We start from the raw sequence: 27,827 nt of genomic DNA on the forward strand, positions 1-27,827 counted from the left end.
CCACTCTCACACCCGGGTGTGATGTGCAACCACGTGTGGCTTCTGTTCCCCCAGAACCGTGGCGGCCACAAACATGAATGAAACCAGCAGCCGCTCCCATGCCGTCTTCAACATCATCTTCACCCAGAAGCGCCATGATGCAGAGACCAACATCACCACAGAGAAAGTGAGTGAGGCCTTGGCAGAGGGGGCCATCCAGGCAGGGGCAGGGGTCGGTCCCATCAGGCAGGACGAGGAGGCCAGGGCGACCACCGGCCTGCAAGGCGTGTGCTGTGTCCTCGCCCTGGGCGCCGGGCACTCGCCACCCCCAGCCTGGCGTGGGCCTCCAGGAAGTTGGCCAGGCCTGCGAGGCCACTTCATCTCAGCGTTGGCACTGCCTGGGTGTAGAAGGGGCTGGGGGTGGAGGGGCCATGGACCTAGCGTCTGCCTCTGTCTGCCTCCTGACAGATAGTTGTGGGGGAGACGGGGCTGAGAGGGGTGTCCCCAGGGCTGCAGCGCTGAGGGTGCTGCTGGCCCTCGGAGTCTGGGGGCCATGGATTGAACGAGTGCCCATCACAGAGATGACCGTGGGCCCGGGCCGACTGGCAGAAGCGGGGGCCCCGGCATCCGCAAGCACAAAGCAGAGGCTGTGCTGCCCGGGCTCCACCCCGCCCGCTGCCCCTGGCCCCGGATGCCTTTCCCACGCGCCTTGGCATTCTCAGTGGCTCCGGAGGGCACTGTCCCCTGGGGCCTTTATCCAGACACATAGTCTCTGTGCTCCCAGAAGGGGCGGCTGGGCAGGCTCAGGGCCTCTTCCTGTCTGTCGGTGGTTCTGTCCTTTGGTATTAGGTTTTCTCCGTGTCATCTCCCCTGACTCATGGTCCAGGCCTCCTCCTGGGGGGCGCCTCAGCCACCTCCTGGCAGGCAGTGCTCTCTCAGGCAGCGACCCAGGGACTGCAGAGTGTCTGGGGGAAGTTAGCCCCACTTCGTTCCCGCTCATGCCACAGTCCCTTCAGCCTGGTGCCGTTCTCCCAAAGAGTCACGATGGCCCAGTGGGGTCTGGGGGGCAGAGCGCGCAGAGCTGGAACACGGTGGACCCAGCTGTGGGCCACCTGCTGTGACCGTCCCCCCTGCCACGGGCTCTGGGCACCAAGAGGGTCTCCTGACTGTTAACGTCTGGGAAAGTTCTGTCTGCAGTGGCCATGGATCGGGAAGGCCTGGGTCTTTCTGGAACGCATGTGGCTGCACAGCCCAAGCCATGGTAGTGTCAGCCCCCACCCCCACCCCGCCCAGTCCCTGGGCTGGGTCGTGCAGCTGTGCCCTCGTGAGGCAGCTGAGCAGTGGCTGGGGCGCTGGAACTGGGCTCAGATCCCACCACAGATGATGAGCCCCTCTGTGGAAACAGGTGGGACACACCTGGAGAGCTCTGTGGGGATTCTGTACAAACACACGAAGAGCGCCCCATGTGCTGAGAAGGGCACAGCGGAAGCATCGGGCATTTTAGGGGTGAGGGGCATGCAGCCTCTTGGGGCAGTGAGCTTTGAACCTCAGGCAAAGCGTCGGACGAGCTGTGAAGGGAGGGCAACTGCGGGGTTAGAGACCGTTGGGCCCGGGGAAGGGCTCGGCCGCGGCTCCTCGAGCGTGTGCTTTAGGCCATGCTCAGAGGAGGCAGGGCGCCCCCATAGGGGCCTGCCGCCTCGCCTGCATTTGACGCCTTTGCCGTTTCAGGTGAGCAAAATCAGCCTGGTGGACCTGGCCGGGAGCGAGCGGGCCGACTCCACAGGAGCCAAGGGCACGCGCCTCAAGGTAGGGGCCAACTGGCATGCCTGTGGACCGTGCACCTCGCTCAGCCGGCAGGCCGCATCTCTGAGCCCGGCTTGCTCCAGGAGGAGCTGGGCAGGAGGGGTTGGGACCACCCCCACCCAGGGCGAGCCCAGGCAGGGAGAGCAGGGGGCACGGGAGGAGGCGGGAGGAGGCCATAGCCAGAGCACTGCCCCCGGCACACTGGCTAGGGGTTAACAAGGACAGAGACCCTGGCAGGAAAGCCGGGCCTTTCACGGGTCCTCACAGTAACTTGGCCACCGGTGTATGGCTTTCGCGCCAGAATACAGGCTGCGAGGAAGACAGTCTCTGGTCAAAGCAGTCTTCGGTGTCAGGAAGGAGAGGTTTCATGTTCCAGCCCCCCTTTGGTCCCCGCCATTACCTAGTGGGTGGGAAGGGGCTCTGGAAATTTTACCAGCGGGGCACTGGGGCACATGTGAGATGTTACAAGGACTCCCAAGGAGCCTAGGAGAAGCTGGGCAAACTGTTCTCTGCTGGCCAGGGTGGGCCTCTGCCTGCCTTCTTGCCAGACACTCCCGTGCTCCAAGGAGCCCCAGGATTAACAGTCAGGGCTTGGTGACCTTAGCCGTGTGTCACATGGGGTGAGGCCCCAGGGGATCACACTGGAGCAAGAGGCTCCTGAGGCTTCCCGATGTCCTGATTGTCTTCTCCACACACAGGAGGGAGCCAACATCAATAAGTCCTTGACCACGCTGGGGAAGGTCATCTCTGCTCTGGCCGAAATGGTGAGCTAGCTTGGGGTTTCTAGAACTAGACTGATGGGATACATTTTGGAGGTGGCTCCCTGTCCTTCCTTCTGGGAGGATGCTGGGAGCCCGTCATACCTGTGCCAGACGCTATCTCTATCAAGGTGCCTGGGGTTCAAGGGAAAGCCCAGAGATGTGAAGGGAGTGTGTGTCACTAGGCTACAGATGGAGTAGCGATCCCTGTCACTCCCTGGAACCTCAATTTCCCCACCAGTATTGACCATTCACCGAGACACCCAGGCCTTTGCTCAGAGGATGGATTTTAGGAGGCCCCACCCTTCTCTTAAATTGTTTGGGATGAGGGAAGAGCTGCTGGGTGACAGCAGCCTGAGAGGTCACACTGTGGTTTGGCCTGTCAAGACCAGGGTGGCCAGCAATGGCTAGGTGGTGAGTGATGGACACCTGGCACGTGCTCAGGCCTCTCCTGTTCCTTTGTTCTCTGGAGCCCACTAGTCCTCCCCTCCCCACACACCCTGGGTCCCCACCCTCGCTCCAGGTCCTCAGATTCTGTCTTTTCTTTTCCAGGACTCTGGGCCCAATAAGGTAAGCTGCTTTCTTCAGTTCTAGGGGAAGGAGTCTTCAGCCATTGGATTGGGGAGCTAGAAGCAAGGAGTGCCTGTAGCCCCAGTTGTTCTGTGAGGGTCTTGGCAGTAAAATTATACTTTCGCTTGTGCACCTAGCAGACAAACACATTGAGCCCATCTCTGAGCTGGGCCCTGTGTTAGAACAACAGCCCTTCCGGGGCCATAGCACAGTGGGGGACATAGATAGTAGACATGGAAACAGAATTATGAATTGGTATAAAGCTCATAAGGGAGAATTAAGGCTGTGAGCATGACGCATACATGAGATAGCCTTTAGTCAGTATGGCCACGGAAGCTTTATAGGACAGGTAGCTTTAGGGCTGAGACCTGAGGAGTGAGGAGAAGCCAGCCAGACAGAGGGGTGTGCACCTGTGCCATGTAGTTGGAAAGCCCAATGTGAGGTGCTAAAGTGGAAAAATGTTGATTTATATGAGGAGTTGCGTGGGAAGAAATGTGAGGAACTATGTGGGGAAGCATAAGGAACTATGTAAGGAAATGAGAAGAACTGTGTGATGAACTATGTGAGGAACTGTGTGAGGAAATGTGTTAGGAACTGTGAAGTAACATGGGAGGAACTAAGCGAGGATCTGAGAGGAACTAACTGTAGGAACAGTGTGCATATTTGTGAGGAACTATGTGAATGATTTTGTGAGGAACTATATGGGAAGTGTGTGTGGAATTTTGAACAGTGTGAGGGATTATAAAGTATTGTGTAAAAAACTGTGAAAACTGAGGAACTGTGAGAGGAAGTATCTAAAATGGTATAGGGCAAGTGTGGGAATTCTTTGAGGAATTGTAGGGAATTGTGTAGGCAACTGAAATACTGTACATAGGACTGTGTAAGGAACTACATGAGGAAGTGTGAGAAATGGGTAAAATGCAGAAGGAACTGTAATGGAGTATATCGTGGACTATAGAAAATTGAACTCGTGTATGGCATTCTGTGAAGAACTGTAACTGTGACAAAATGCGTGTGAAACTGTATGAAGAATTATGAGTGAATGTGTGGACTGTGTGAGGTGAGGTGCTGTGGAGAATGGTATGGGGAGCTAAATGGGTAACTGTGTGAGGAAACCAAGGAACTATGTGGGAGCTGTGAGGAACCACGTGAAGACCATGTGAGAAACTCTGAGGAAATGTGAGAGGAAGTGTAGGAAATGGTGTGAGAATTGTGTGTGGGAATTGTGAGGAACTGTGGAACTGTGTGGTGAACTAGTCAGGAACTGTGTGAAGAATTGTGAGGAACTGTGATGGTGTAGGGTGTGGGAAAACATGTGGGAATTGTGTGTAAGGGGAACCTTGAGGAACTGTGTGTAGACCTGTGAGCAACAGTGAGTGACTATGTGAGGAGCTGTGTGGGGAACTGCTTAGCGCAAGTGTGAGGTACTAGTATGGGGAATCATGCAAGAAGTCTGGAATTGTGTTCCATTGTGAGGAACTGTGTGGAATCTGTGAGGAACACACTGAAATGGAAGAGGTAGTATGTGAAACGGTGTGGGGAATTGTGTCTGTGAACTTGGAGGAGTTCTTTGTGGGACTGTGTGAAAAACTGGTGACTTATGAGAAGAATTGTGTGAGGAATTGTGAGGGATTATGTGGCGAAATGTGTGAGAGAGAACTGTGAGGAATTGTATGAGGAATTCTGTGAGGAACCTGTGGGGACTGTGAGTAACTATGAGAGAAACTGTGTGACAAACTGAGGGACTGGGAGGAACTGTGTGAAGAAATGTGTCAAGAACTGTGAGAAAATGAGAGGAACTCTTTGAGGACCTGTAAAGGAACTGTGTGGGAACAGTATGAGGCAACTTTCTGTGGAAGTATGTGAGGAAGTGTGTNATGTAAGAGATTGTGCGGAACTGCGAGAGGAAGAGTGTGGAACTGTATGAATTAACTGTGGTGAACTGTATGTGACCGTGAGGAACTGGGTGGGAAACTATGTAGAAAGTATGTGGGGAACTGTTTGAGGAACTACGAGAAACAGTTTGAGGAAATACATGAGGAACTGCATGATTCTGAGGGTTTCCATGCGGAATTGTGAGGAACTGTGGGAGGAACTATGTGAGGAATTGTGAGAGGAACTGTGTGTAAGTAAAGAATCGTGAGGCACTTTGCAGAACTGTATGAAGTATGTGAAATTGTGTGGGCGGACTGTGTGGGAATTGTGTGAGTGACTTTTGAGGAAATTTTTGGAGAACTGTGAGGAACTCTGGAGTGATGGGGGAACTTTGTGGGGAAGTGTGAGGAACTAGGTAGAACTGTGTGAGGGAACTGTGAGGAAGTGAGAGAAACTGTGACAAACTATGTGTAGAACTGTGTGGGGAGCTGTGTGGAAAATTGTGAAGAAATGTATGTGAGAAACTGTGGAACTGTGAGAGGAAGCATGTGAAATGGTGTGGGCAAGTATGGGGGCTGTGAGGGAACTGTATGGAAACCTATGTGAGGGACAGTGCACAATCCCTCACACAAGTTTCTTACAGAGTTCCCCACACAGTCTCAGTGCAGTTCTTCACACTGTTCCTGGCACAGTTATACACACACGCTTCCTACCTACAGTGGGAAAAGGAATGTGAGGAACTGTGAGAAACTTTAGGGGAAATGCATGCAGAACTGTGTAACAGACTATGTCAGAGATTTGTGTGGAGAAGTGTAAGAAACTTTGAGGGATTGTGTGTAAAAGTGTATGGAAAATTGTGTAGGATCCATGTGACAAGTGTGTGTGTGAAACTGTACGTGGCACTGTGTGGTCTGTTGGGAACTGTGTGGAATGGTGTGAACTATGAGAAACTGTGTGGAACTGGGTGAGAAACTGAATTGTGAGGAACTGTATATGGACTTTGTGGAACTGTGAGAGGAAGAAATTTTATGGGGAGCTGTGTGAGGAACTATGAGAGGATCTGAGATGAAAACTATGGGAGGCACCAGGTGAATTCTGTGGAGAGCTGTGAGGAATTGTGAGGAACTGTAAGGAAATAGATGTAGACTGTATGAAGAATTGTGAGGAACTCTGTGTGCCCTGTGTAAGGAAACATGTGGAACGGTGGGGGGGGGGGAACTAAGTGAGTAACTATGTGAGGAAACTGAGGAACTGTGAAGAATTGTGTGAGGAACCCTTTGAGGAACTGTGTGGGAAGTATTCATGGAACTGTGTTAGGGGTGGTGTGAAAGATTATGTCAGGAACTGAGAGGAATTGTGTGAGGATCTGAAAGGAACTATATGAGGAACTGTGTAAAGAACTGTGAAAAGAGCTATTTGAGAAACTGTATGTGGAACTGTATATAGAGTTGTGCAGTACTGTGTGTGGAATTGGAAGAATTGTGAGGAACTGTGTGAGGAGTTGTATAAAGTCTGTGAGGAAATGTGGGGGATGTATGAGAAACTAGATGAGAAACTGAGGAACAGTTGGGAACTGTGCGAAGTGTGAGAAATTATGTGGAACTGTGAGAGGAAGAATACAAAATGGTGTGGGGACTGTGTGAAAGTGCTGAGGATGGTTTCAGGAATTGTGAGGGACTGTGTAGAATTATGGGTGGAAGTGTGAGGAGCTGCATTGGGACCATGTAGGGAACTCTTTAAAAAACAGAATTGTGTGAGGGATTGTGGGGGGAACTATGTTAGGAGCTGTGAGACGCTCTTTAGGGAAATGCGTGAAGAACTGTGAAGGGCTGTGTCAGGGACTGTAAGAAATTGAGTGGAACTATGTGAGGAACTCGAGATCTGTGTGAGGATCTGAGCATAACTATGTAAAGAACTATATGAGGAACTGTGAGAGAGGAACTGTGTCATGAATTGTGAAATCTATTGTGTGACAAATTGTGCAGAATTGTGTGAGGGACCTGGAACTGTGCAGGGTGCTGTGGGGAACCGCATGAGGGAGTAAGGGACTGTGAGGGAATATGTGAGGCACTATGGGAACTGTGCGAAGTGCTGTGGGAGTGGTTGCAACAGAAACTTTTTCAGGAATTGAGTGAGAAATTTTTTGAGGATCAGGGCCTGGAGGGGGGAGCATGGAGGCATGTAGATGATGAGGCCAGCGAAGGGCAAGCGCCTGATTCGAGGTTTTTAGTCTGTTGTCAGGAACTCGCTGATTGTGGTTCAGTGGGGAGCAGTGGATGGGTGTTCAGCAGGGCACACAGTCTGGTTCAATCTGGCACGTGTTGCTCAGGCTGCTGCATGAAGAATAGATGGGAGCGGCATGGCCTGGTGTGGCAGTCAGGAGAATGCCAGTCAGTGTTGCAAAAATCCGGGTGTGAGATGATGGAGGCCGGGAAGGCAGAGGAGAAGGGCGAGCAGCGGGTAGCTCTGGGAGGTGCAGGAGGACGACTGAACAGCGGCTGCTAGTGGATGGAACGAGCAGTGGTGACAGAGCGACGGAACTGGTCCTTGCTGAAGGGACTGCATGGTGGAAGGGCAGTGACTGTGGAAATGAGGACTGTGACAAATGTGGCAGAGGATTCAGCCTCCGGAATTAAGTAATCCAAAAGCAAAGTTAGAAATATAGTTTTTATCCACCAAGTCTCAACGGAGAAAAAAGGCCGTCAGTACTGAGGAGCTGCTGGGAGATGGACACTCAAGGCCCGCCTACAGCGAAGCCGGCACAGCATTCGGAAAGCCGTTCTGACCTCGTGTCTCAAGAGCTTTCACAAGTTATGTTCTCTGAGAGCTCGTGGAGCTCCTCGTGGAACTCATCCTGAAGAACGATGGTGGATGAGCTTGTGCCCAGAGAAATGGCCCAGCCCTTGGGGTAGCGCCTGTGTGCGTCTCCCTGGGTGGGGAGTCTGGGGGGAAGGGGCCACGTCTGCTGGCCACTGCAGGTGCTCAACAGTACTTTGACGCAGCTGCATACATGAACTAGGAGACACTGGAAAGTAACTGAATATCCATGCTCAGTGGACTCCAGTCAGTCCCTAAGCCGTGTCTGTAAGAAGCAAGGATTCCTAGCAGCCAGTGGAGGACGCCTCATCCTGAGGGGAGGGGTGGGGGAGCAGGTTCTAAGGAAGGGGCTTGTGCCTGGACTGCAGGGGAGGGAAGGTGAGCTCCATGTGGAGAGAGAGAGGTGAGCGGATGGCCACCGGCAGGGCCCGGAGTGCCGCATAAAGTGGTGGGGCCTTTTCTCTTTAGTCAGCTGAACTGACAGTACTGCTTGAGGAGGGGGCGATGGGCCGAGATTGGTCCTTCTGACAGAGTGAGGGAGGACATCGGCTCTGCCTGGCTGTGTGGCCCAGATGCGCAAGGGGATGGACTAGGGAGGAACCTGAGGGGAAGTGACAGCGAGTGCGGCAAGCTTGAGTGCGGGCGCCTGGGGGTAGCACTGGGGGTCAGGTGGGGAGAGGCCTTGAGAACTGGCCAGGCCCTGCCCTCCACAGCAGCCTTTGGCTTTGGGGACCCACCGTCCAGACCCTGTGCTTTTGCCTCCTCCATCTCCCTTCCCCTCCAGTGGGCTCAGGGTTGACCTTGAATGTTCTTCCCCCATAGAACAAGAAAAAGAAGAAGACAGATTTTATTCCATACAGAGATTCTGTGCTGACCTGGCTCCTCCGGGAAAATCTGGGTGAGGACTCTCGGGTTCACCTATCCCTAGGGTTCTGACTTCCACCTTGAGCCATTGTCCTGCCTTCCCTCCTAGGGAGGGGTGTCCGACCACCAGGAGGCGTCTCACCCTTTCTGGGCCAAGGCTGAGGCAAACCTGGGGGATCCTTCTGGAGGGCCCGGGCTGGTGGCCAGTGAGGAGCTAAGGAGAGCAAGTGCGGGGAAGCAGGATGGCCCACAGACAGGGCCACAGAATACACACGCTTATGTCAGGGCTCCTGCTTCAAGCCTGTGACACCCAGACTAAGTACCCACCCCTTGCTGGGACTCCATGATTCCAGGGAGCCCTGCTTGTTTGCTGGGTTTTGGTAGGTGCCATCTGTCACCCCTTCTCCCCGAGTTCTGAGCCCCTAAGAGACATAGGGAGATGGAGACCGAAGTGTCCCAATACTGATCTCTTTCCTCCCAAAAATAACCTCGGGGGTCCTCCCTGGCTATGTTCACAGTTTGGGAGGCTAACGCCCAGGAAGGTAAACTGAGTCTTGGGCTGACCTGGTGAACATAGGCAGCTGGGACCTCCAGCCTTCCTCAGCTTCGTGACTACGGTGTAGAAGCCCCTGCTGGCCAACCTGGCACCCCAGAACCAGCCTGGCTGATCCCCCGCTTGGGCTAGGGACGGGTGCCACATCAGGCCTCCCGGGTGCTCCCAGGGGCTGGGTGGGCCCCCCGAGAGTGCAGGTAGTGTCCTAGGAATGTGCTCCTTCCCTGCGATGTGGATTGGAAAGAGGCCTCTGCCACAGGGCCACGCCCAGGCCCAGCTCCTGGGTAGGGGCAGGGGGAGCCCCCTGTGCAGCCCAACCTGGAACCTGGTGTGGCATCGCTCCCCAAGCCCTTCACACTGCACAGTTCGTGTGGGGGCCGCACCCTGGGAACATGGGTTCCCTGAGGGCTGCCCGGGCTGCTGACCTGCCCACGCTGACTGCCCAGTGCTCACTCCATTCGGAGCCTTCGAGTGAGCCGTCAGCCCTGGAGCTGAAGCCGAACTGTCCATTTCCTCATGCAGTGCGCTACCTGATACCAGGTCCGCCCTGCCCTGGGCCAGGCCTCGGACAGGAAATATTAAGAAAAAGATCCCAAATAAGAAAGATAAAAATGAAAGAAATGATTGCATCTTGAATTGAAATGAATGTTGAATTTCTTAAGAGATTATCCTGACCTTGCAGTGAATGCTGTAAAACCCGCCCCAGCTCCCCTTCTTCATTATGGGGAGGGAAGCCTGGCTCTCGTAAAATAGCCCCAAATGTGAGGAAAGTACGCTAGAGAAGAAAAACAACCGAGGGGCCCACTGCAGTGGTGAAGGCCAGACCCCCTGTTCACACAGTGGCCTGTGACTCAGTTTACCTGTCTGGGCCTCGGCCTCCTCCCCAGCTGCAAAGGGTAGGAGGGGACAGGGGAGAGGAGCCCCCCCCACGACCCGGCCTTCTTCCCACAGGCGGGAACTCGAGGACAGCGATGGTGGCGGCCCTGAGCCCCGCAGACATCAACTACGACGAGACTCTGAGCACCCTGAGGTGTGTTCTCGAGCGAGGCGGGCCCCGCCCCCGGCCTGGCTCTGGGATGGTGTGGATGCCTCTCTGCCTGAGTCAGGAGCACTGCTTTGGGGGAGGTCATCTCGTCTGGGGCTCCTAGAGACTTCAAGTGGCTGTCGGGGGCACCTGGGTCTGCACGGGCCTGTTCCATTCCCACCGCCCATGGGACTCCAAGCGCCCCGGACCCCTGTGGTACCAAATCAGGTCTTTAAGGAGCAAAGGGGCACGGGTGTGTTCCAAGGGTCCCTCTGGCTGGCTACAGGGCGGGCAGCCTGGGTGGGGAGCCTGGGTGCCGGCCCTGAAGGAGGCTGCTGGGCTGACTGGGTCACACGCCAGCTATGATAAAAGGAGAAATGGGTGTGGGTCCCTATGTAGGTACGTGTGCACACACCTGTGACACTTAGGAGTGCAGGCTAAACACACACGCACGTGGGCATCCTCACATTCCCCCAGCGGTCAGACCTGCTCCCTCCACCCCGGGGACCACGGGTCCAGGTGCGAAGGCCCCACCACAGGGAGAGGTACCACTGCATCCCTACTCCTCCCCGGGGACTCGGTTCCCCCAGATGGGGGGGCAGGGCTAGGTGACCCCCCTTGTAGGTTTCTGGTCAATGGCCCAACTGACTCCAAGTGGGGTGACCCCTGCTCTGGGTCACAGCCCTGGGTCCCAGCTGCTGAGGCCCTCCCCAGCAGGGCTCTGCCCTGGGCAGGGCTCGGGGCCCCTTTGGGCCTGCTGGCCACGGGCACAGCCCACAGCTCCCTTGGCTGTCCAGGTATGCCGACCGCGCCAAACAGATCCGCTGTAACGCCGTCATCAACGAGGACCCGAACAACAAGTTGATCCGTGAGCTGAAGGATGAGGTGACCCGGCTGCGGGACCTGCTGTACGCCCAGGGTCTCGGGGACATCACCGACAGTGAGTGTCTATGCCCGCCTGTCCTGGGCAGGGCGGCCGGGCCGGTGTGGCCTCCCTCCTTGGGACAGCCACCCGCTGGCCGGCTGGGGCCCGGCTGGGGCCGGTCAGGCTGCCCTCACGGTCCTGACCAGAGCCTAGCCCTGCTCTGAGTCCCTGGGCAAGCCACCTTGGGGGGAGGCTGGGGGTTCTGGCCTCGGCCGGGGTGGACTGCATGGTTTGGGTCTGGCACCGGCCCAAGCAGGCCGCAGACAGTTTCCCTGGAAGCCACATCGGCGTGCTGTGGGTGCTGGGGTTGCAGCGGTCCCCGAGTGTCCGCCGAAGACCCCCGCCACCCAGCCTGGTGCCTGGCCTGTGATGCATGGGCCTCAGACCCTCTGGAGACAAACCTGTTCTTCTGTTTCTCTGTCTCTCCTCCCTCCCCCTCACCTCCCCTCCCCTTAGCCAACACTGTGCCCGGAGGACCCAAATGTGTGTATCCCCCTTGCTGCTCTCTGCTTCCCTGCTTCTGCCCCTGCTCCGTGGGGCGTAGGGCAGCACGGCGGGGAGGCGCCGGCCCAGCCCTCCTCTGCCCTCCCCCATTCCAGGGCTGACAGGCACCCTCTTCCTAGATGCAGGTCACACTACCTGCTTGCCAATGCTCCTGGCTCAGCCCATGTCTCTGTGGGAAACTGAGGCCACAGGGAGGCCTGTGCAACTGGAAGTGACTGAGCTTGGCCTGTCTGAGCGCCCTGTACTCCCAGAGGCCTGGGAAGCTCAGAATGGTAGCTAGCACCAGAGGGCGGGGAGAGCCGGAGAGCCTGAGGAGGGCCGGGTCTGCCCCCTGGCTCCCAGCGCCGGCCTCCCCAGGCCCCCCACACCCTGAAGCCCCTTCCCCTGGAAATGCCGAGTGAGAATGCTGCCAGAGCCTCCCAGCCTGTCTCCTGGCCTTGGGCCTGCTCCCTGCGGCATGGGCCTGTGGTTTGGTGCCTCCCTGACCCAGGGGCCACAGGGCACCCTCATTCTCCCAGCACCCCGTGCTGTCCTATGTTTGCCGCTGCTCTGCTGCGTGTCTGCTTCTGCCAGGAGGGGTCTGGGCACCTCCCCCACCAGGGGGTGTCCTAGCCCCAAGTCCCAGGCCTTAGGGGGCATGGAGCCCTGGGGTGGCCCAGAGCAGGCTCTTCGGGGTGGAGTGGGGGCTCTTCTTGGGGATCCCACAGTTCACCTCTCCTCCAAGGTGGTCTCGGGGCCGATTCCTGTGCTCAGTGGGGCTGGACAGTGAGCACAGCACAGTGCCCGCAGCTTGGGGACACATGGCGGGCCAGGCGGGTGATGGGTACCGGGTTGGTGGGGTCACCCATGGCAGAGAGGATGAGGCCAGGTGTCAGGGCCCTGAGTACAGGGAGGCCACAGGACGGTGACAGCAAAGGCAAGGAGACAGGGTGGGGGTGCGGAGGCTGCCGGGTGGCCTGGGAGCGGGTGCAGGGAAAGCAGAAGGCCGCAGGCCCAGGCAGGGTGGGGAAGGTAGAGAGGAGCTCGAGGGGGTGCCCTGCTGCTGCCGGGGTGCTGGGAGGGCCGGGTCCCCTGGTGGGGAGGTGGCAGACAGCCCTGCATGTGCTTGTTGGCGCTGGGCCCCAGGCTGCACCTGCTGGGGGTTTCTGTTTCCTGCCTCTCTCCATCCACCTGTTGCTTTTTCCCAACTTGGTCTTTCTTTTCTCTCCCTCCCGTCTGTCTGCCCGCCCTCTCCTTCCCTTCCTCCCATAGACGTGTCCGACCTTGAGAACAATAACCGTAACCGTGGCGGGGTAGAGTTGAGTCCAGCCCCTGACAATCTCTCCACAGTGACCAACGCCCTGGTGGGCATGAGCCCCTCGTCCTCGCTCTCAGCCCTGTCCAGCCGCGCCGCCTCCGTGTCCAGCCTGCACGAGCGCATCTTGTTTGCCCCAGGCAGCGAGGAGGCCATCGAGAGGCTGAAGGTGAGGGCGCGGCTGGCAGGAGACAGCACCCCCCAGGGGCCTGGGCACTGGGGGCGGGGCCTGAGAGCTCTCCTCCTGGAAGGGGTGCGCTGACAGCAGGGAGTGGGCTTGCTCGGGGGCGGAGCGAGCAGTGTGGATGGGTGCAGAGCCAGTCTGGGCCCCGCCTGCACGTACCCCCTCCATTGCCCAACACCGAGGGGTCCCCACTTACTGAGCAGGGCAGGCAGGGGTCCGGGGGGTTCTGTGCTCACACCTGTGACCCTGCGGTGGGCCAGCTGGGTTTTAGTTTATGGGCTCGGCGTTCCTTTAGCGGATGACTGTGGGGTGCTGGGCTGTGCGGGGATGGGGGTGACTTGGCAGACAACCGCACAGAGCCTGGACAGAGGCTGGGGTGGGGCACCCGGTGGGTGGGTGACCCTGGGGCATAGGGCCCATTGGGGTGAGGCACCGGGAAGGGAGCCAGGAGCTGGTGCTGATGTTGGAAGTGCTTGCCGTCTGTGTCCCGGCAGCAGCTGAGGGACATCTGTGCCTAGAACCAGTCTCAGTGTCCCTTGTGTCTCTCAGTGTCCCCAGTATCTCTTAGTACCCCCGCATGTCTAGTGTCCCTGAGTATCTTGCAGTGTCCTTGGGTGTTACTCAGTATCCCCGCATGTCTCTCAGTGTCCCATGTGTCTGTGTCCCATGTGTCTCTAGGTGTCCCACACATCTCTCAGTGTCCCTGTATGTCTCTCAGTGTCCCGTGTGTCTGTATCCCCATGTGTCTCTGTGTCCCCACATGTCTCTCAGTGTCTCGTGTCTCTCAGTGTCCCGTGTGTCTCTCAGTGTCACTCATGTCTCTCAGTGTCCCGTGTGTCTGTATCCCCATGTGTCTCTGTGTCCCCACATGTCTCTCAGTGTCTCGTGTCTCTCAGTGTCCCGTGTGTCTCTCAGTGTCTCGTGTCTCTCAGTGTCCCGTCTGTCTCTGTGTCCCCACATGTCTCTCAATGTCCCGTGTGTCTCTCAGTGTCTCGTGTCTCTCAGTGTCCCGTGTGTCTCTCAGTGTCCCGTGTGTCTCTCAGTGTCTCGTGTCTCTCAGTGTCCCGTGTGTCTCTCAGTGTCCTCATACGTATGTGTTTCTCTTCCTCCAGGTTTATTTTGCCTTTTCCTTTACTATCTGGCTGTGTCCACAGGAGAGACTTGTGTTTGCGGACACGTTAACCCCTCAGCCCTTCACTTTGACCTTTCAGGCATCGTGCTGTCTAGACAGACTTGGGAGTTGGGGCCCTGGTGCCAGGCAGACCTGGCTGCTTGTCTGCCCTTTGCCTGGCAGCCTGGCCTGCCTACTGCTGCCCCAAGCCCCCAGTCTCACTCTGCTCTGTCCCACTGCCCAGGAGACAGAGAAGATCATTGCTGAGCTCAACGAGACATGGGAAGAGAAGCTGCGGCGGACGGAAGCCATCCGGATGGAAAGGTGGGTGGTGGGGAAACTGAGGAAACTCCAGCCCTGGGCTCCTGCTCCTGGGGGTGGCCGTGCCCTAGTGCAGGAAAGGCTCATCTCCTCTCACCAGGGACTCCCCACCGCTGTCACTGATGACCCCATTGACCTGATCCCTGATCAGGTGACAGGTCTCTCCAGGCGGATGCCTTAACTCAACTGACCAGGTGGGGCACCAGCTGGGCGCTGCCCTTGGGCCATGTGGCCAGAGCCGCACCAGCTCCTGCTTGGCCGGTGGGTCGGTTGGGGGTGAGGCAGGTCCTATGGCCTTGAGGCTCAAGCTGACCCGGACACTGTCCCTCCAGGGAAGCCTTGCTGGCCGAGATGGGCGTGGCCATGAGGGAAGACGGTGGCACACTGGGGGTGTTTTCTCCCAAAAAGGTAGGTGCTCGTTCTAGTTCTGGGGTGTGGTCCTGACTCGGACTGGCCTGGGTGGCCCACAGCCCTTTGTGGGGTGTCAGCTCCTCTGGGAGCCCAGAGGGTACTCCTGGGCTGAGAAGGGGCGGGTCCAGGCCCCAGGGGCCATGCTCACCCACAGCCAGACCTTCCTGTGTGGGAGACTTGGCCTGGCCTCCCCACAGCGGGATGTCCCCATGGCCTTAAGACATCCAGATGGGTCGCTCTGCCTGAGGAATGGCCCGGGATCCTCGAGGTGGAGACAAGACTGGGGGACGCAGACCACCAGAGCCCGTGCTGGCTGTGGGCAGGGTCTGGCTGGATGTGAAGCTGGGAGGCACTGGCCTCTTGGAGCTTAGTGAAGTGGGGCCTGGCTGTCCCAGCTGGGACTCCTCTTCTCCCACCCCAGCCTGGCTCGCTCTCCAGACCCAGCCCTGTCAGCTGAAGGTCTCCAGCGGAGCAGAGCACCACCCCCTTCGGGAGATCAGATGGGGTATAGTGTGAGCATTTGGGGAAAAGTCTCTCTGATGATTCTAGGACCCAGGACCCCCCTTCACCCTAAAGAGTGCCAGACCCTTAGACCTCTTAGGAGCCAAGCTCCAAGCTGGGAAGCCTCCAAGGAGGGGGTGACAGTCTGCTCTGACCGCAGCTCGGGGTCTCCAGGCCCCCCCCCCCGACACCTGGTCAGCGAGGACGCGCCCGCCCACCCTGCCAGGGCAGCTTCGCTGTGGCTGCCTTTTCACACTGGTGTCATTTGGGACAAAGGGTTTTTGCGTTGCCGGCACCTGAAGCCAGAGGCACGTGGCACGCCCGCCGTGCCGCTGGGGACCCCATGGGAAGGGAAGCGCGCAGGCCGGGGCAATGCATTCGTCAGCCCGGTGGCCACTCCCTGGGGACAGGGCCAGGCTCCTTGGGCTTCTTCTGCCCCTGGGCCCTGCAGGCCAGGGGAGCAGCGTGGGCTAAGGCCCAGAGGCAGGAGGGAGGGAGGGGTGCTTGGGACGACGAGCGGGCAGGCTCTGCACTTGGGGCAGGTGGTTCACTGCCTCATATCCCTTCTGGACAGGCCTTTAGTTTTCACTTGGAGTGGATCCTTCTTGGGCTCTCCCCCCGCCCCTTCCTGGAGGGGTGGGGCGCACCCCAGGGCTAGTGCACAGAGCTGTGGGTGCAGGTAGCTGTGGGACACTTGGCACCCTGGAGGCCTGTGGTTGGTGGCAGAGGGAATACTATGGCCCCGGTCTGGGCACTGCCCTGGGGGCCTCTGAGGATAAGTCTTCCTGAGACTCTGGCGAGCACAGCTCTCCTTGCTTAGGGGAAGGGGTGGCTGGGGATGGTTGTCCCCAGTGTCCGAGGACCAGGACTTCACCGTCCTGCACAGAGTGGTGGCGCTGGGGGACTTGGAGCTGGGCGTGGAAGCTGCTTGTTCCGAGGTGCCCAGTGGGAGGCTGTCCCAGCCTCCACCAGATTACAGGACCCCGGCCTGGGACGTAGTGTGGGTGGCGTTCCTGAGCTCAGGAAGTGTGCCTAGGGCCCCAGTGGGCGAAGCCTGTGGGGGTTGCCCTCAGAGGGGCAGGTGACTGAGGGCAGTGCTCATACAGGGTGGTCATCTTGGGTATGCCTGCGGACAGGAGGGGCCCGAGCTGGGTGGCCTGGCAGGGACTTCTTTCACAGCCTCTGCTCCATAGCCCCCAGGCCAGATCCCTCCCCAGTCAGCAACCTAATTCTTTTGGACTGGCAGATCCACTGGGGCCCTCAGCTCCTGGGCATTTCAGTTGGAATGGGGTCCTGTAACCCCCTTTTAGGGTGGAGGAACGGACCCAGAACCTGGTGCCCTGGGGCCTGCGGGACCCAGCCTGTGCCCTGCATATCCAAGGGCCCACCACAGCCGCCAGCACCTCCCCAGGCTCCCAGCTCCTCTGGAAGCCCAGCTCCCCCTAAGGGCCTTCCCCCTAGGTTCTGAGCTCCCTAGGCTCCTCCTCGGGGAAGCCAGGCTGGGAAGACCCTGTCCCCATGAGGCCAGACCTAGGGCTGGTCGTGGTCTGGCTCCTGAAGGGAGAGAGGTCAGATGGGTGGCCAGTGCTGGGCGCCTACGTTTCCGCAGAAGAGGTGACCCTCCTTTGTCCCCAGACGCCACATCTAGTCAACCTGAACGAGGACCCGCTGATGTCCGAGTGTCTCCTGTACTACATCAAGGACGGGATCACCAGGTGGGGGCCGTGAGGGGGGTCGGCGAGGGGCTGCCAAGCCTGGCATCTGTTGGAACACTGCTGTCCGCCCATGCTTGCTGCTGGAGACAAGGCTGAGGGCCACTCAGTGCTACGTGGCTCTCCCAGGCTGGGCTGCATTTGGGGCATCCCCCGCGGCCCCACTCATACGCACCCTGGGCGTCTCCTGATGGAGCCCTGCTGGGCATCCCTGTGGGGGGGCGGGGTGGGCCAGTGGGCGGTGGCTGGGGTGCACTGGGTCCCGCCAGTGCTGACGGTCGCCTGCCCCTCCTCCCCAGAGTGGGCCGGGAGGATGCGGAGAGACGGCAGGACATCGTCCTGAGCGGGCACTTCATCAAGGAGGAGCATTGCGTTTTCCGGAGCGACTCCCGAGGGGGCAGTGAAGGTACCCCGCCCTTCAGCCCTGCCCAGCCCGGGGCTGCTGACTGCCGGGCTCAGCCCAGGTTCCCAGTCAGTCCCGGGAAGCAGCTCCATTGGAAACGGGGCTTCGAGTGCTCGGCTGTGGACATGGGAGCTCCCTCTTGTGCCAGGAGTGAGCTGGGGGTCTTCCTGGGCAGGAGGATAGTAAGCTGTGAGGAATGAGCCTAGATCGGGGTGGAGAGCTATTTTTAGACCACACTTTCCTGTTGGCCTTGGAGCAGCCATCTGTCCATTACCCAGCCTGCCTGCCTCTATCGCCATTGCCCGTCTTGGACGTGGCCCTCTCAGGGAGGCCCCTGCTCTGTCCGTGTGCCATCACAGCGCCCACAGCCCCCCGGCACCAAGCATGCTCCCTAGAGAGTGTCTGGCCTGCAGCCCACTGTGACTGGACACCTCAGGGTCATGGCCTTAAACAGTTTTGGGGACGTTGGTCCTCCCAGAATTCTGTCCCCAAAGCCTGCCCTCTTCTGAGTGGCTGGACTCTAAGCTCTGGGGGCTCTGGGACTCCTGGGGATATGCCAGCCACTGTTTCCCATCCATGTCCACCTGGAGACCGTGATGGGCGCCCTGGTTCCCTGACTTGGGCACATGCGCCTCTCCATCGGGCGTCACCTTCCTTGTCTGGTGTGTGAGGTGCAGCCCTCCTCTGGGGCCCAAACGAGGTATTGTCTGCTGGCAGTCAGGCTTTGCAGCTGGCAGGGAGGAGAGGCCTGATGGGGGCCGCACCTGGGTGGCCAGGTGAGCCGAGCCATGCGTGTGGTTAGAGGGCATGACCACCGGATGACAGTCCCTCACAGTCCTCCTCTCTGCCCCCTGCCCGTCTGTTCTACAGCCGTGGTGACCCTGGAGCCCTGCGAGGGTGCAGACACCTATGTCAACGGCAAGAAAGTCACGGAGCCCAGCATCCTGCGGTCAGGTATGGCTAGGGCCTGGCACAGGTGTTGCCTTCCCCCTGCTGCTTCAAGATGGGGTCTGGGATCCATGTTCTCAGCTTGGTGTCTCCCTCCTGGAACCTGAGCCTGGCTATAATCAGGGCCCAAGGGCAGGGAGGACAGAATGGTGACTAGCCGAGGGTGGCTGGTGAAGGTGGCTGGGGGAGGAGCTGAGGGAGGCCTTAGGGAGGACCCACCAACGGACAGGGGCTGGCGTGGGAGGAGGAGCTAAGCTGGCCCCCGTGGGCCACAAGTTGGAAGGAAACTAGGCTGTCCAAAGAGCTCTTGTGGGCAGGATTGTCCAAAGACAGTGGGCGCGTCTGCCCTAGAGGATGCATCTGCCCTGGGGGGCCCCGGGCGCACATAGACCGGCGCCCACTGTTCTCCAGCAGCTGGGGAGGCTGATGGGCAGGGCAGGACCCCCGAGCCCGTATTGCAGCACCCTGCAGAGGGGCCCGAGCACAGCCCCCGGGTGTGGAGGAGCATCGAGGACCAGGGCATGGGGTCAGGAGGCCAGGATGGCCTGGGCGGCAGCATGTGTGCGGTGGAGCGAAGGATCATACGTTGGAAAAGTGCTGGGACTGTTTTGCAAACATGGCTGGCTGCTGTATGGGGAGGGACGGAGGGGGTGGATTTGGGGAGAGAGTGAGGTCCTGGCCATGGGGCAGGTGGCTGGCTGGCCCAGAGTGGGGACCTGGGGAGGCTCACGGCGACCCTCCCTAAGGAGGGCAAGCTGGAGGAAGTGCCCGTGTTCTACTTTCCCCTTTTCCTCCCTGACCCCATCCCTGGAGGCCACCCCTAGGCCACAGCCCCCCCTCCCATTGCCAGCCTTGCTTCTGTCCCCCAGGAAACCGCATCATCATGGGAAAGAGCCACGTGTTCCGGTTCAACCACCCCGAGCAGGCGAGGCAGGAACGCGAGCGTACGCCCTGCGCAGAGACCCCTGCAGAACCTGTGGACTGGGCCTTCGCGCAGCGAGAGCTACTGGAGAAGCAGGGCATTGACATGAAGCAGGAGATGGAGCAGAGGTGAGGCCTGAGGCTGGGTCACCATGCCCACCACCCCGCCGCACTTGTCCCCACTGTGCCCACTCACCCCTGCCCGCGCTTGCAGGCTCCAGGAGCTGGAGGACCAGTACCGCCGGGAGCGAGAGGAGGCCACCTACCTGCTGGAACAGCAGAGGCTGGTGAGGCCCCCATGCCAGCGGGGGGTGGGGGCCGGCGTCCCCGCTTTGCCAGCCGTCGCTGTGGTGGGGCCGCCTCCAGACGCCTTGGGGCCCACAGAGGGAGGCTCGGGCGGGAGGGCGGGGAAGGGGCCTGGTCTGCACGTGGGTCCACGGTGCTTCTCCTGTGGCCAGGACTACGAGAGCAAGCTGGAGGCCCTGCAGAAGCAGATGGACTCCAGGTACTACCCTGAGGTGAACGAGGAGGAGGAGGAGCCAGAGGACGAAGGTGAGAGCTCTCAGCCGGCAGGGCCTGGGCCTTGGACTGGGGAGGGGTTTCGGACGAGAGGAGTCCCCAGGCCACTCCTTGGAGATCAGCTGTCAGCCCCTTCACCCTGGGGTCTCTGGCCTGTCCCTCGGGGAGAGGCCTCCTTGTCCCTGGGAGGCACCCATGGCAGCAGGATCTGGGGGCGGGGGGGGGAGGCTGTGCTCCGCAGGAAGGCATCTGTGCACGTGCACGCACTAGGGTATGCTCACGCACACCAGTCTTGGTGGGAGCAGCCTGGATGATGGAGAGTGCGGTGCGGGCAGGGTACGGCCTCTGCTCACCTGTCTTGCCAGCGGGAAGCTGGTGCTCTTCCCCAGGACTAGGTCACTGCTGCTCGCCTCCCGACCCCCTTTCTGAGGGTTAACTTGTGTGGCCCACCAGCTGACCTCAAGCTGCTGTGGGCACAAGGGTGCCCTCAGTCAAGACAGACGGGTGGAGTCAGGTCTGGGGTTCATGTCCAGCCTGGTCTCTGGTCAGCCGGTCAGTACCTTTGTGCTGACGTGACCTTGGCCTCCCCTTGTGTGGAATCATCTTCCCGACGAGCCTCCTTCCCTCAGGGCGGGAGCCCTGGGTGAGAGGGGCTGAGCCTGGAGCCTGGACAGGCCCGTCCCAGTGTCCGTGAATCCTTCCTCCTGCAGGCCCAGTGGGCAGAGGAGTGTGAGCCAGGACAGGGCATGAGAGTCGGCCCTGGTTGGCCCTCCTGCCTGTCCTCCTGTGGGCGCCCGCCCCCACCATGGCCCGCACATGCTGTCTTGGCACTGCCGCCAGCCTCTCTGAGCTCACCGGCCCTCTGAGTGCTCCAGTTCTGGGCGGCCTCTCTGGGGCACACGGAGCCTTTCAGGCCACTCCCTGGGGCAGACCCTTCTGTCAGTTTCCTTCTTTCTGAGCCCCCAGGACAGCTAGAGCCCCGGGCCTCGGCCAGAGTGGGGTGTTGTGGCATGTCCGTGACGACCACATACGCCTCTCCCCACAGTCCAGTGGACAGAGAGGGAGTGTGAGCTGGCCCTTTGGGCCTTCCGGAAGTGGAAGTGGTACCAGTTCACGTCGCTACGGGACCTGCTGTGGGGCAACGCCATCTTCCTCAAGGAGGCCAACGCCATCAGTGTCGAGCTCAAGAAGAAGGTGGGCTCCCGCGCCAGTGCCCGCTGGCCTCCTGCCGCCCGCACATGTCCCACTTACAGGGGGCACAGGGAGGGCACAGCCGCCGCACCTGACCTGGGCCCTGAGAGCAGCGGGCAGGGGGAGGGAGGCCCGGGGATGGACCTGGGTGGGCGTGCGCACTACCGCTCAGGGAGCACAGGTGAGCGGGTGTGGATGCTGGCCGGAAGGCTCCAGGCAACACGTGCGCGTGGGCTGGGGAGGAAGCCCTTTGGGGCCTGGCCCCCTCCACCAAGGGGCTGACGGGGGTCACTTCCCGCTGCCACAGGTCCAGTTCCAGTTTGTCCTCCTCACGGACACGCTCTACTCCCCGCTGCCTCCGGACCTGCTGCCCCCAGAGGCCGCCAAAGACCGGGAGACTCGCCCCTTCCCCCGCACCATTGTGGCCGTGGAGGTGCAGGACCAGAAAAATGGGGCCACCCACTACTGGACGCTGGAGAAGCTCAGGTGGGGGGGGACGGCAGTGGGGTGGGTGCAGGTTTGCAGTGCCTCTGTGTCCCTGTGGTGGTTTCTCCTGCTGTGACGGCTTTTAAAATCAGAAGGAAGAGGCGATATTATAGAATCCAACCTGTTGGTGAAGTTAGGTGTGCTTTCATGAAGGAAGGGGCGGATGAGGCTAGCGGTGCTGCAGGGGGGTGGCGTGGGGCCAGCAAAGCATGCACGACAGGTTAGCGGCCTGAGAGGCAGGCGCAGAGCCTCCAGAGCCTTGCTGGGCAAGGCCGCATCCTCAGAAGAGCTCAGCAGGGCGCCTCTCCACCTCGGGCCGTAGGGATCCCAGGGACGACGGCAGAAGGGCTTGGAGGGGCTGAGAGGGGCTGGATGGGGGGTGCAGCTGTCCCTGGGAGAGCCGTCTTTCCTCCAGCTCCACCTCCACGCTCCCCACGTGCTTGCTCATCAATGTGTGGCTTTCAGTCTGGAGAGAGACTGAGCGAGACAGAGTTCGATGCCATCAAAGGAAAGTCAGATGTTGCTGGTGGTGCCCTGGACGTCAGGGGCTCTGCACACAGGCAGGGCCATGGCAGGTGGGAGGGAGCCCAGCTGTCGGGAGGGAGACAGGAGCATAGGCAGGCGAGGCCTCGGCGGGGAGGCCCATCCGCGAGGACTGGCCACTTTGAATTATCCCGATGGGCTTTGGAGCACAGGGCTGCCCGGGTTGCTTAGTGCTGGACCCTAGGGAGAGTTTGGGCAGGGGATGCTGACTTGGTGTGTGAGTGAGGAAGGGCGGGTGGATTTGGTTTGAGTGTGATGGGTGGACTCACCCCCAAGTTGTTCCTGGGCTGGCCCAGCCATCGAGGCTGCAGAGACGTCATGGCATAAACTACAGAGAACGGAGGATGTCGTTAATACACACTCGTGGTCCAACCCAGACCCACCCACACACACCCCTCCACACTCACACACACGTGCACGCCTTCCTCCCTAGTATGGCTCATTCACACGTGGACACACAGGCACACACACTCCCCTAAGACTCGTGAGAGCAAAGGCCCACGCTCACGGCCCCTTCCCACCCTCCCCAGGGCAATGCTGGGACTTTTGTGAGGACAAACACGTCATTCCTGTCACTCCTGAGTTCTAGGGGGAAATGACTGCATTCCCTTTCTCCTACAATGTGTTGGTTTTCTGGGGATTATCATTTTTAAAATATTTTCTGTCTGTATCCTATCACCAATTTGCCCTTCGTTCCGTTGAGGTCTAAGGCCCGCAACACGATCCCCCATCCCGGCCGCCCCACCCTGGCTTTGGCAGGCCTTCTCTGTCCCCTTCCCTCCAGCTCCTGGCCTGTCCTGCCTGGTTATGTCACCTTGCTGTCACTGGGTCAGCAGTGTCTCGCATGCTCATCTGGAAGGTTCTTGCTCGTGGTTGACTGACTTTGAAGAGCGTGGAGGGTCTGTCGGCAAACCACGTTGAACCTCGGATGACGCTGAGCTGTGGCCGGAGCTGGGCCGAGCGCGCGGTCCCCAGCAGGAGGTGTGGCCTGCCGGATGCTCCGCCTGGGCCCACGGTGACCTCTGTGCCCCTGCAGGCAGCGCCTGGACCTGATGCGGGAGATGTACGACCGGGCAGCAGAGGTGCCCTCCAGTGTCATCGAGGACTGTGACAACGTGGTGACTGGAGGAGACCCCTTCTACGACCGTTTCCCCTGGTTCCGGCTGGTGGGCAGGTGGGCGCCTCATTCCCTCCCTGGGCTGAGAGAGAGAGAGAGAGAGAGAGAGAGAGAAGGTGGTGGGGGCAGGGAATGGGCCTCCTTCCAAGGCCGAGACCCCCGGCTGGGGGACCCCAGCGAGAGGCCCTTTTCCACCTCGACTCCCCTGTCCTCGTCCTTCCTGGGTCTGAGGCACCCCCCAGCCACTCTCGTCCAAAGACCAGTGGACCCTGTAATTTGGGGGACCGGGGAGGGGAGGGGTCTCAGCATTGCCACTACACCTGCTGCAGGGCTGTGGCCGCCAGCACGTATCCACGGGTGTGAAGTGTGTCACCCGGTCCTCCACGACCTCAGCCACATCTGGCCAGGAGCACGCCAGTGGGTGCTTTCCAGAACTTTCCGTAGCCTTCCACTGACCACATGTGCGGTTTCTTTCCAAGCCTGGGGACGGGGTGCACTTTTGGTTCTCTTGTCTTTTAAAGCAGCATTCCTGATGGTCTGTGTGTTTGGTTTTGGTTTTAAACAGAAGCCCCCCACCCCCACCCCTGTCCGTCCCTGCGAGTAGCTGGTGTTAACTTCTCTCTGTCTTGTCGTACTAACCTCAGTTCAGTCATCTCTGGCTGCAACAGCTACCCTCTTCTCAACACATGCATGAGCGAGCGCATGGCTGCTCTCACCCCCTCCCCCACCTTCTCGAGCCCCGACTCCGACGCCACCGAGCCTGCCGAGGAGCAGAGCGTGGGGGAGGAGGAGGAGGAGGAGGAGGAGGAGGAGGAGGAGGAGGACCTGGAGGACGACGTCTTTCCGGAGCACGCGCTGTGCGACGGCCGGGACCCGTTTTACGACCGGCCCCCCCTGTTCAGTTTAGTAGGAAGGTTGGTGAGGTCGAGGACGGCATGCTGGGAAGGAACCAGCTCTTTTGCGCAGGAGCACTGCTGCGGGCACAATTCGACCGCCGTCAGGGCGTGGCCCCCCGGTGTTCGGGGCAGCTCCCCGGACCCCCAGGCCGAGGCAGGCCAAGGCAGGCTGAGGGGCTGGCCTCCCTGAGGAGAGGGCGTGAGGGAGCGAGAGGGCTCCCAGCCATCCTGGAGCGTGCCCAGCAGGGACAGTCGGGTTCCCAGTCACAGGAGGGGCGGTGCACCCGGAGCACGGAGCTGCTTCTGCGCGGAGGTGCTGGACCCTGGAGGGGGTGCTGGAGCAGGGCCCGTGGGGGTTTGCGTCTGGGCACCCACCACCCGCTGAGGCGGCTTCGCCCCTCTGCCGCCTCCTGCTGTTGCCCCAGAGGTGGAGGCTCCGGTTTGCTCTCCCTGCCACACCCTCTGGGAGAAGGAGCAGAACCTGGAGGAGACCGTCCTGCGGGGCAGGGAGGAAGGGCTGGCGCACAGGCAGGGGACGCTCTGCCTCCAAAGCCTGGGGCCCAGTGGACCCTGCCTCTCCCTGAGCCTTTCTCCGCCCAAAGGTGAGGACAGTTCATTCCTCCTGACCTCCTGGCTGTCCTGGCGACACACTTCACGGGAAGTGCCCTTTGCAGGGAGGGCCCGTTACAGTTTCTGGACGCAAGAGGGAGGCCAAGGTCAGGAGTGGAGCAGAGGCCCCGGGGCAGCCCGGACCTTGCCAGCAGGTTGGTCAGATACAGCTGCCATTCATGTTCTTATTCTTTGGAATGGAAGCAAAACAGATGAAGGAAAGATCTAGAAAGCTAGCTGCAGTGGTAGAGCATTTGGCTCACAAAGCAACTGCACTTAGGTAGAAAGGCTAAGACCTTGTCTGAGTCCGAGGTCGCTTCCTTGGACTAGGCCAGTGGGAGATTTTGTGTTTCCTGAACTTGGAGCACCAAGGCTGGAAGCTGAAGGCTGAGGCTGGCCCCCAGATTAGGGGGTTCACACGGGGAGCCCTTGGGTGCAGACCCTGGAGTGAAAGCCCCACTTCTCTTGGAAGGAAGCAGGTTCCCGCAGGTGCATGTCATGGATTTATTCTGACTAGTTTTCCATGAGTGTGACATGCCGGCCTCCTGGATACAAACATGGGGCGCTCTCCCTATGAGATGCCCTGCGTCTGGGCCTCCCACTCTGCTGAGCCCGACAGGGGGGCCAGCTCCACGCAGGCCTCTAGAAAGCCCTGGGCTGTGGGCCCGGGAGTCACTCCGGTGTCAGGTAGGCATGGGCTCAGGACGCACGGGAGTGAGGGCACCGGGAGAAACGGGGTATGGGCTCTGCAGTCTCAGCCAGAAAGAGCTGGGTCCTTCCAACATTTTCCCCCCTCTGTGGATCTGAGATGTTACCAAACAACCAAACCAAAGTCATCAATGAGAGGCCAGCCCCCCTACGGCGGGCGGTCTGTGAAGGGCTTCATTTGGAAACGTCCCCATCTTTTCGGTTTGGCAAGAATTGGCTTCTCCCGCGCAGCAGCTGTGCAGGCCCAGGCCCTGAGAAGGACCCCATCTTTGGTTCCCTTTTATCCTTCTGGTAGCTGCTGGCTCTCTCTCCAAAGCTTAAGCAGAATTGGGGCGCCCACTCTTGTCTCCCTTCGGAAAGGCTTTCCTGGCCCCAGCATGCGTCTCTGCACCTCACCAATCTTGTGGTTAGCCCCGCCTCCTCCCCTCCCGCCACACTCAGCCCTGGCTCTGCCGCTCTGCCGCCTCCTCTCTCTCCGGGTGGGTTTCAGCCTGCTTCAAGGTGCCCTCTCCCTGTGGACGAGCCCCCCCGCCCCCAGCGTGGTCCTCCCACGTCTTGACCCTGAGCTCCTCACCCATGGCCAGGGTTAGCCCCCAGTGGCCTCTCCCTCTGGTGGTCTGGGGTGCCAGGTGAAGTGGGGAGGTGGGATGGGCTGGCCCAGGCAGAAGAAGTGGGGCTGGGGGCTCTGGTTTCCACCCCCCACCGATAATCCTCCTTGCCAGGAGCACCCAGCCAGAAGCTGGACCGGCCGGGAGCTGCAGGGAGGAGGACAAGGGGCTGGCTGCCAGGGAAGGGGGGCAGAGGAAGGGGAGGAGGGACCACCCAAGGGAAGAGTTCCAGATTGTGTGTGGAAAAATGCCGACCTGCTCTGGGTCCACACTGGGCCACCTGGGCTGGCATGGCCAGTCCCTCAGCTCCTCGCTTGGTGCCCTCTGCACAGGGTCACTCAGCCCGTATTGTCACCAGCGCAGCTATGAACCCCTCTGTGTGCAGTGGGTGCGCCCTGGCTGGCGGGGCCCTCTGGGCAGCACTGGGACAGTTCCGGCCCTTGGTGGCCGATGCTGACGTCCGGCTGTTTCTGGCACTCACAGGGCAGTGAAGGGGAGGCCAGCGTCTGTGCCATGGGTCCTGTTCCCTCATGTCCTGGCTTCTGAAGGTCAGGCTGAGCTCTGCCTGGGGTGTGTGGGGTCTTCCAGGCTGCTGTCGCCACCGGGGGTGTGGCTCCTAGGCCCCAGAGGTCTCTTCTGCCTGATGTGCCCATCACCGTCTCCAGATTAGGTCCCAGGGATTCGGGGCGGCAGGAGGGAGAGTGGACCCAGCATCTGGCACTGGATGCTCTCTTACCTTCTGGGGGTGTCCTACCTGCGTGCCTTTGTAGAGCGTGTGCACACACATTCACGCACGGCTGGGTTATGACCTGCAGAGAAGGGGAAGGGGGCTTGGCCATGGACCCCAGGGATCTTTTTCTTTGTGTAATCCCCACCTCCCACGAGGGGGTCCCTCGAGGCCCCCGGCCCCGGGAGCACGAATAGGATGTGTCTTGTCTAAGGATCTGAACTCGGGCTTTGCAGTTCTCAGTGTCATGAGTGCTCAGATTTTCCTTCTCCTGACAGAAGGAATCTTAAAAGATCAGGAGAGAACTGATCTACTTAATTACTGAGCTGTGGGAGTCGAGCAGGTGGGCATCGGAGCGTGGCGTCTGCATCCGTTGGAGCTGGAGAGGAGCCAGCCTGTGGGTTTAAACCCCAGCCCCGAGCGCCTTCCTTTCTGTGTTGTGTTAATCTGTGGAGGGGTCCTAACGCCCTGGTGCCCCAGCTCTAACGTGCCGTCTTGGACGCACGCCTAGGAGAGGACAATGCAGGCAGCTGAACTAAGATGTGTTGGGGGTTAGGGCAGCCCCGCGTCTGCTGCCGAGATGTGAACAGTGGGCGTCTGGGAAGTGGCGAGCTGTAGGCGTGCTGCGGCCCCGCCATGTCGGTGCCGGCCCCCAGTCAGCTCGGGCCGCAGTGCGCAGCTAGGATTGCATCACGGCTTTTCCATCCGTGGGCTGCCGAAGGGATGATTTGGGCCTTGGGGTCACGAGCGGCCCAGGCCACGTCTGGTTTGTGGGAGCCCGGGATCTGCACCGTGCTACAAGTTCTTGAGCCCACGGGGGGCGACGTGGAGAGAGCGTCCACTCTGGAAGAGCACAGTGGGTTTTGTGAAGCGAGGCCTTAAGGAGGGAACTGGGCGCCCCCCCACACACACCTTGCCGCCTGACCTGGACCCGACCCTGCCCTC

At 59.9% G+C, this 27,827-nt stretch overlaps 1 protein-coding gene across 17 annotated transcripts in view; it reads left to right on the forward strand.

The window, feature by feature from the left end:
• The window catches only part of KIF1A (kinesin family member 1A), a 68,949-nt gene that overhangs the window by 11,098 nt on the left and 30,024 nt on the right, over positions 1–27,827 (forward strand). For 4 of the 17 annotated variants that reach the window (XM_040638234.1, XM_040638238.1, XM_040638214.1 and 1 more), the window contains exons 6-24: positions 55–166; positions 1,708–1,785; positions 2,481–2,546; positions 3,093–3,110; positions 8,625–8,700; positions 10,171–10,249; positions 11,041–11,183; positions 13,002–13,135; positions 14,506–14,585; positions 14,915–14,990; positions 17,130–17,209; positions 17,506–17,612; positions 18,480–18,563; positions 19,427–19,607; positions 19,693–19,765; positions 19,937–20,030; positions 21,043–21,191; positions 21,496–21,674; positions 23,254–23,391. In XM_040638234.1, the coding sequence (XP_040494168.1) occupies positions 55–166; positions 1,708–1,785; positions 2,481–2,546; positions 3,093–3,110; positions 8,625–8,700; positions 10,171–10,249; positions 11,041–11,183; positions 13,002–13,135; positions 14,506–14,585; positions 14,915–14,990; positions 17,130–17,209; positions 17,506–17,612; positions 18,480–18,563; positions 19,427–19,607; positions 19,693–19,765; positions 19,937–20,030; positions 21,043–21,191; positions 21,496–21,674; positions 23,254–23,391 (1,947 nt within the window). Of the gene's footprint in view, positions 1–54; positions 167–1,707; positions 1,786–2,480; positions 2,547–3,092; positions 3,111–8,624; positions 8,701–10,170; positions 10,250–11,040; positions 11,184–11,624; positions 11,652–12,923; positions 13,136–14,505; positions 14,586–14,914; positions 14,991–17,129; positions 17,210–17,505; positions 17,613–18,479; positions 18,564–19,426; positions 19,608–19,692; positions 19,766–19,936; positions 20,031–21,042; positions 21,192–21,495; positions 21,675–23,253; positions 23,392–23,978; positions 24,249–27,827 lie in introns of all 17 variants that reach the window. The other 13 variants (XM_040638193.1, XM_040638195.1, XM_040638178.1 and 10 more) reach the window with 7 other exon arrangements.

The sequence above is a fragment of the Ursus maritimus genome, unplaced genomic scaffold, assembly GCF_017311325.1.
Source record: "Ursus maritimus isolate PB19 unplaced genomic scaffold, ASM1731132v1 scaffold_1, whole genome shotgun sequence".
NCBI lineage: Eukaryota > Metazoa > Chordata > Mammalia > Carnivora > Ursidae > Ursus > Ursus maritimus.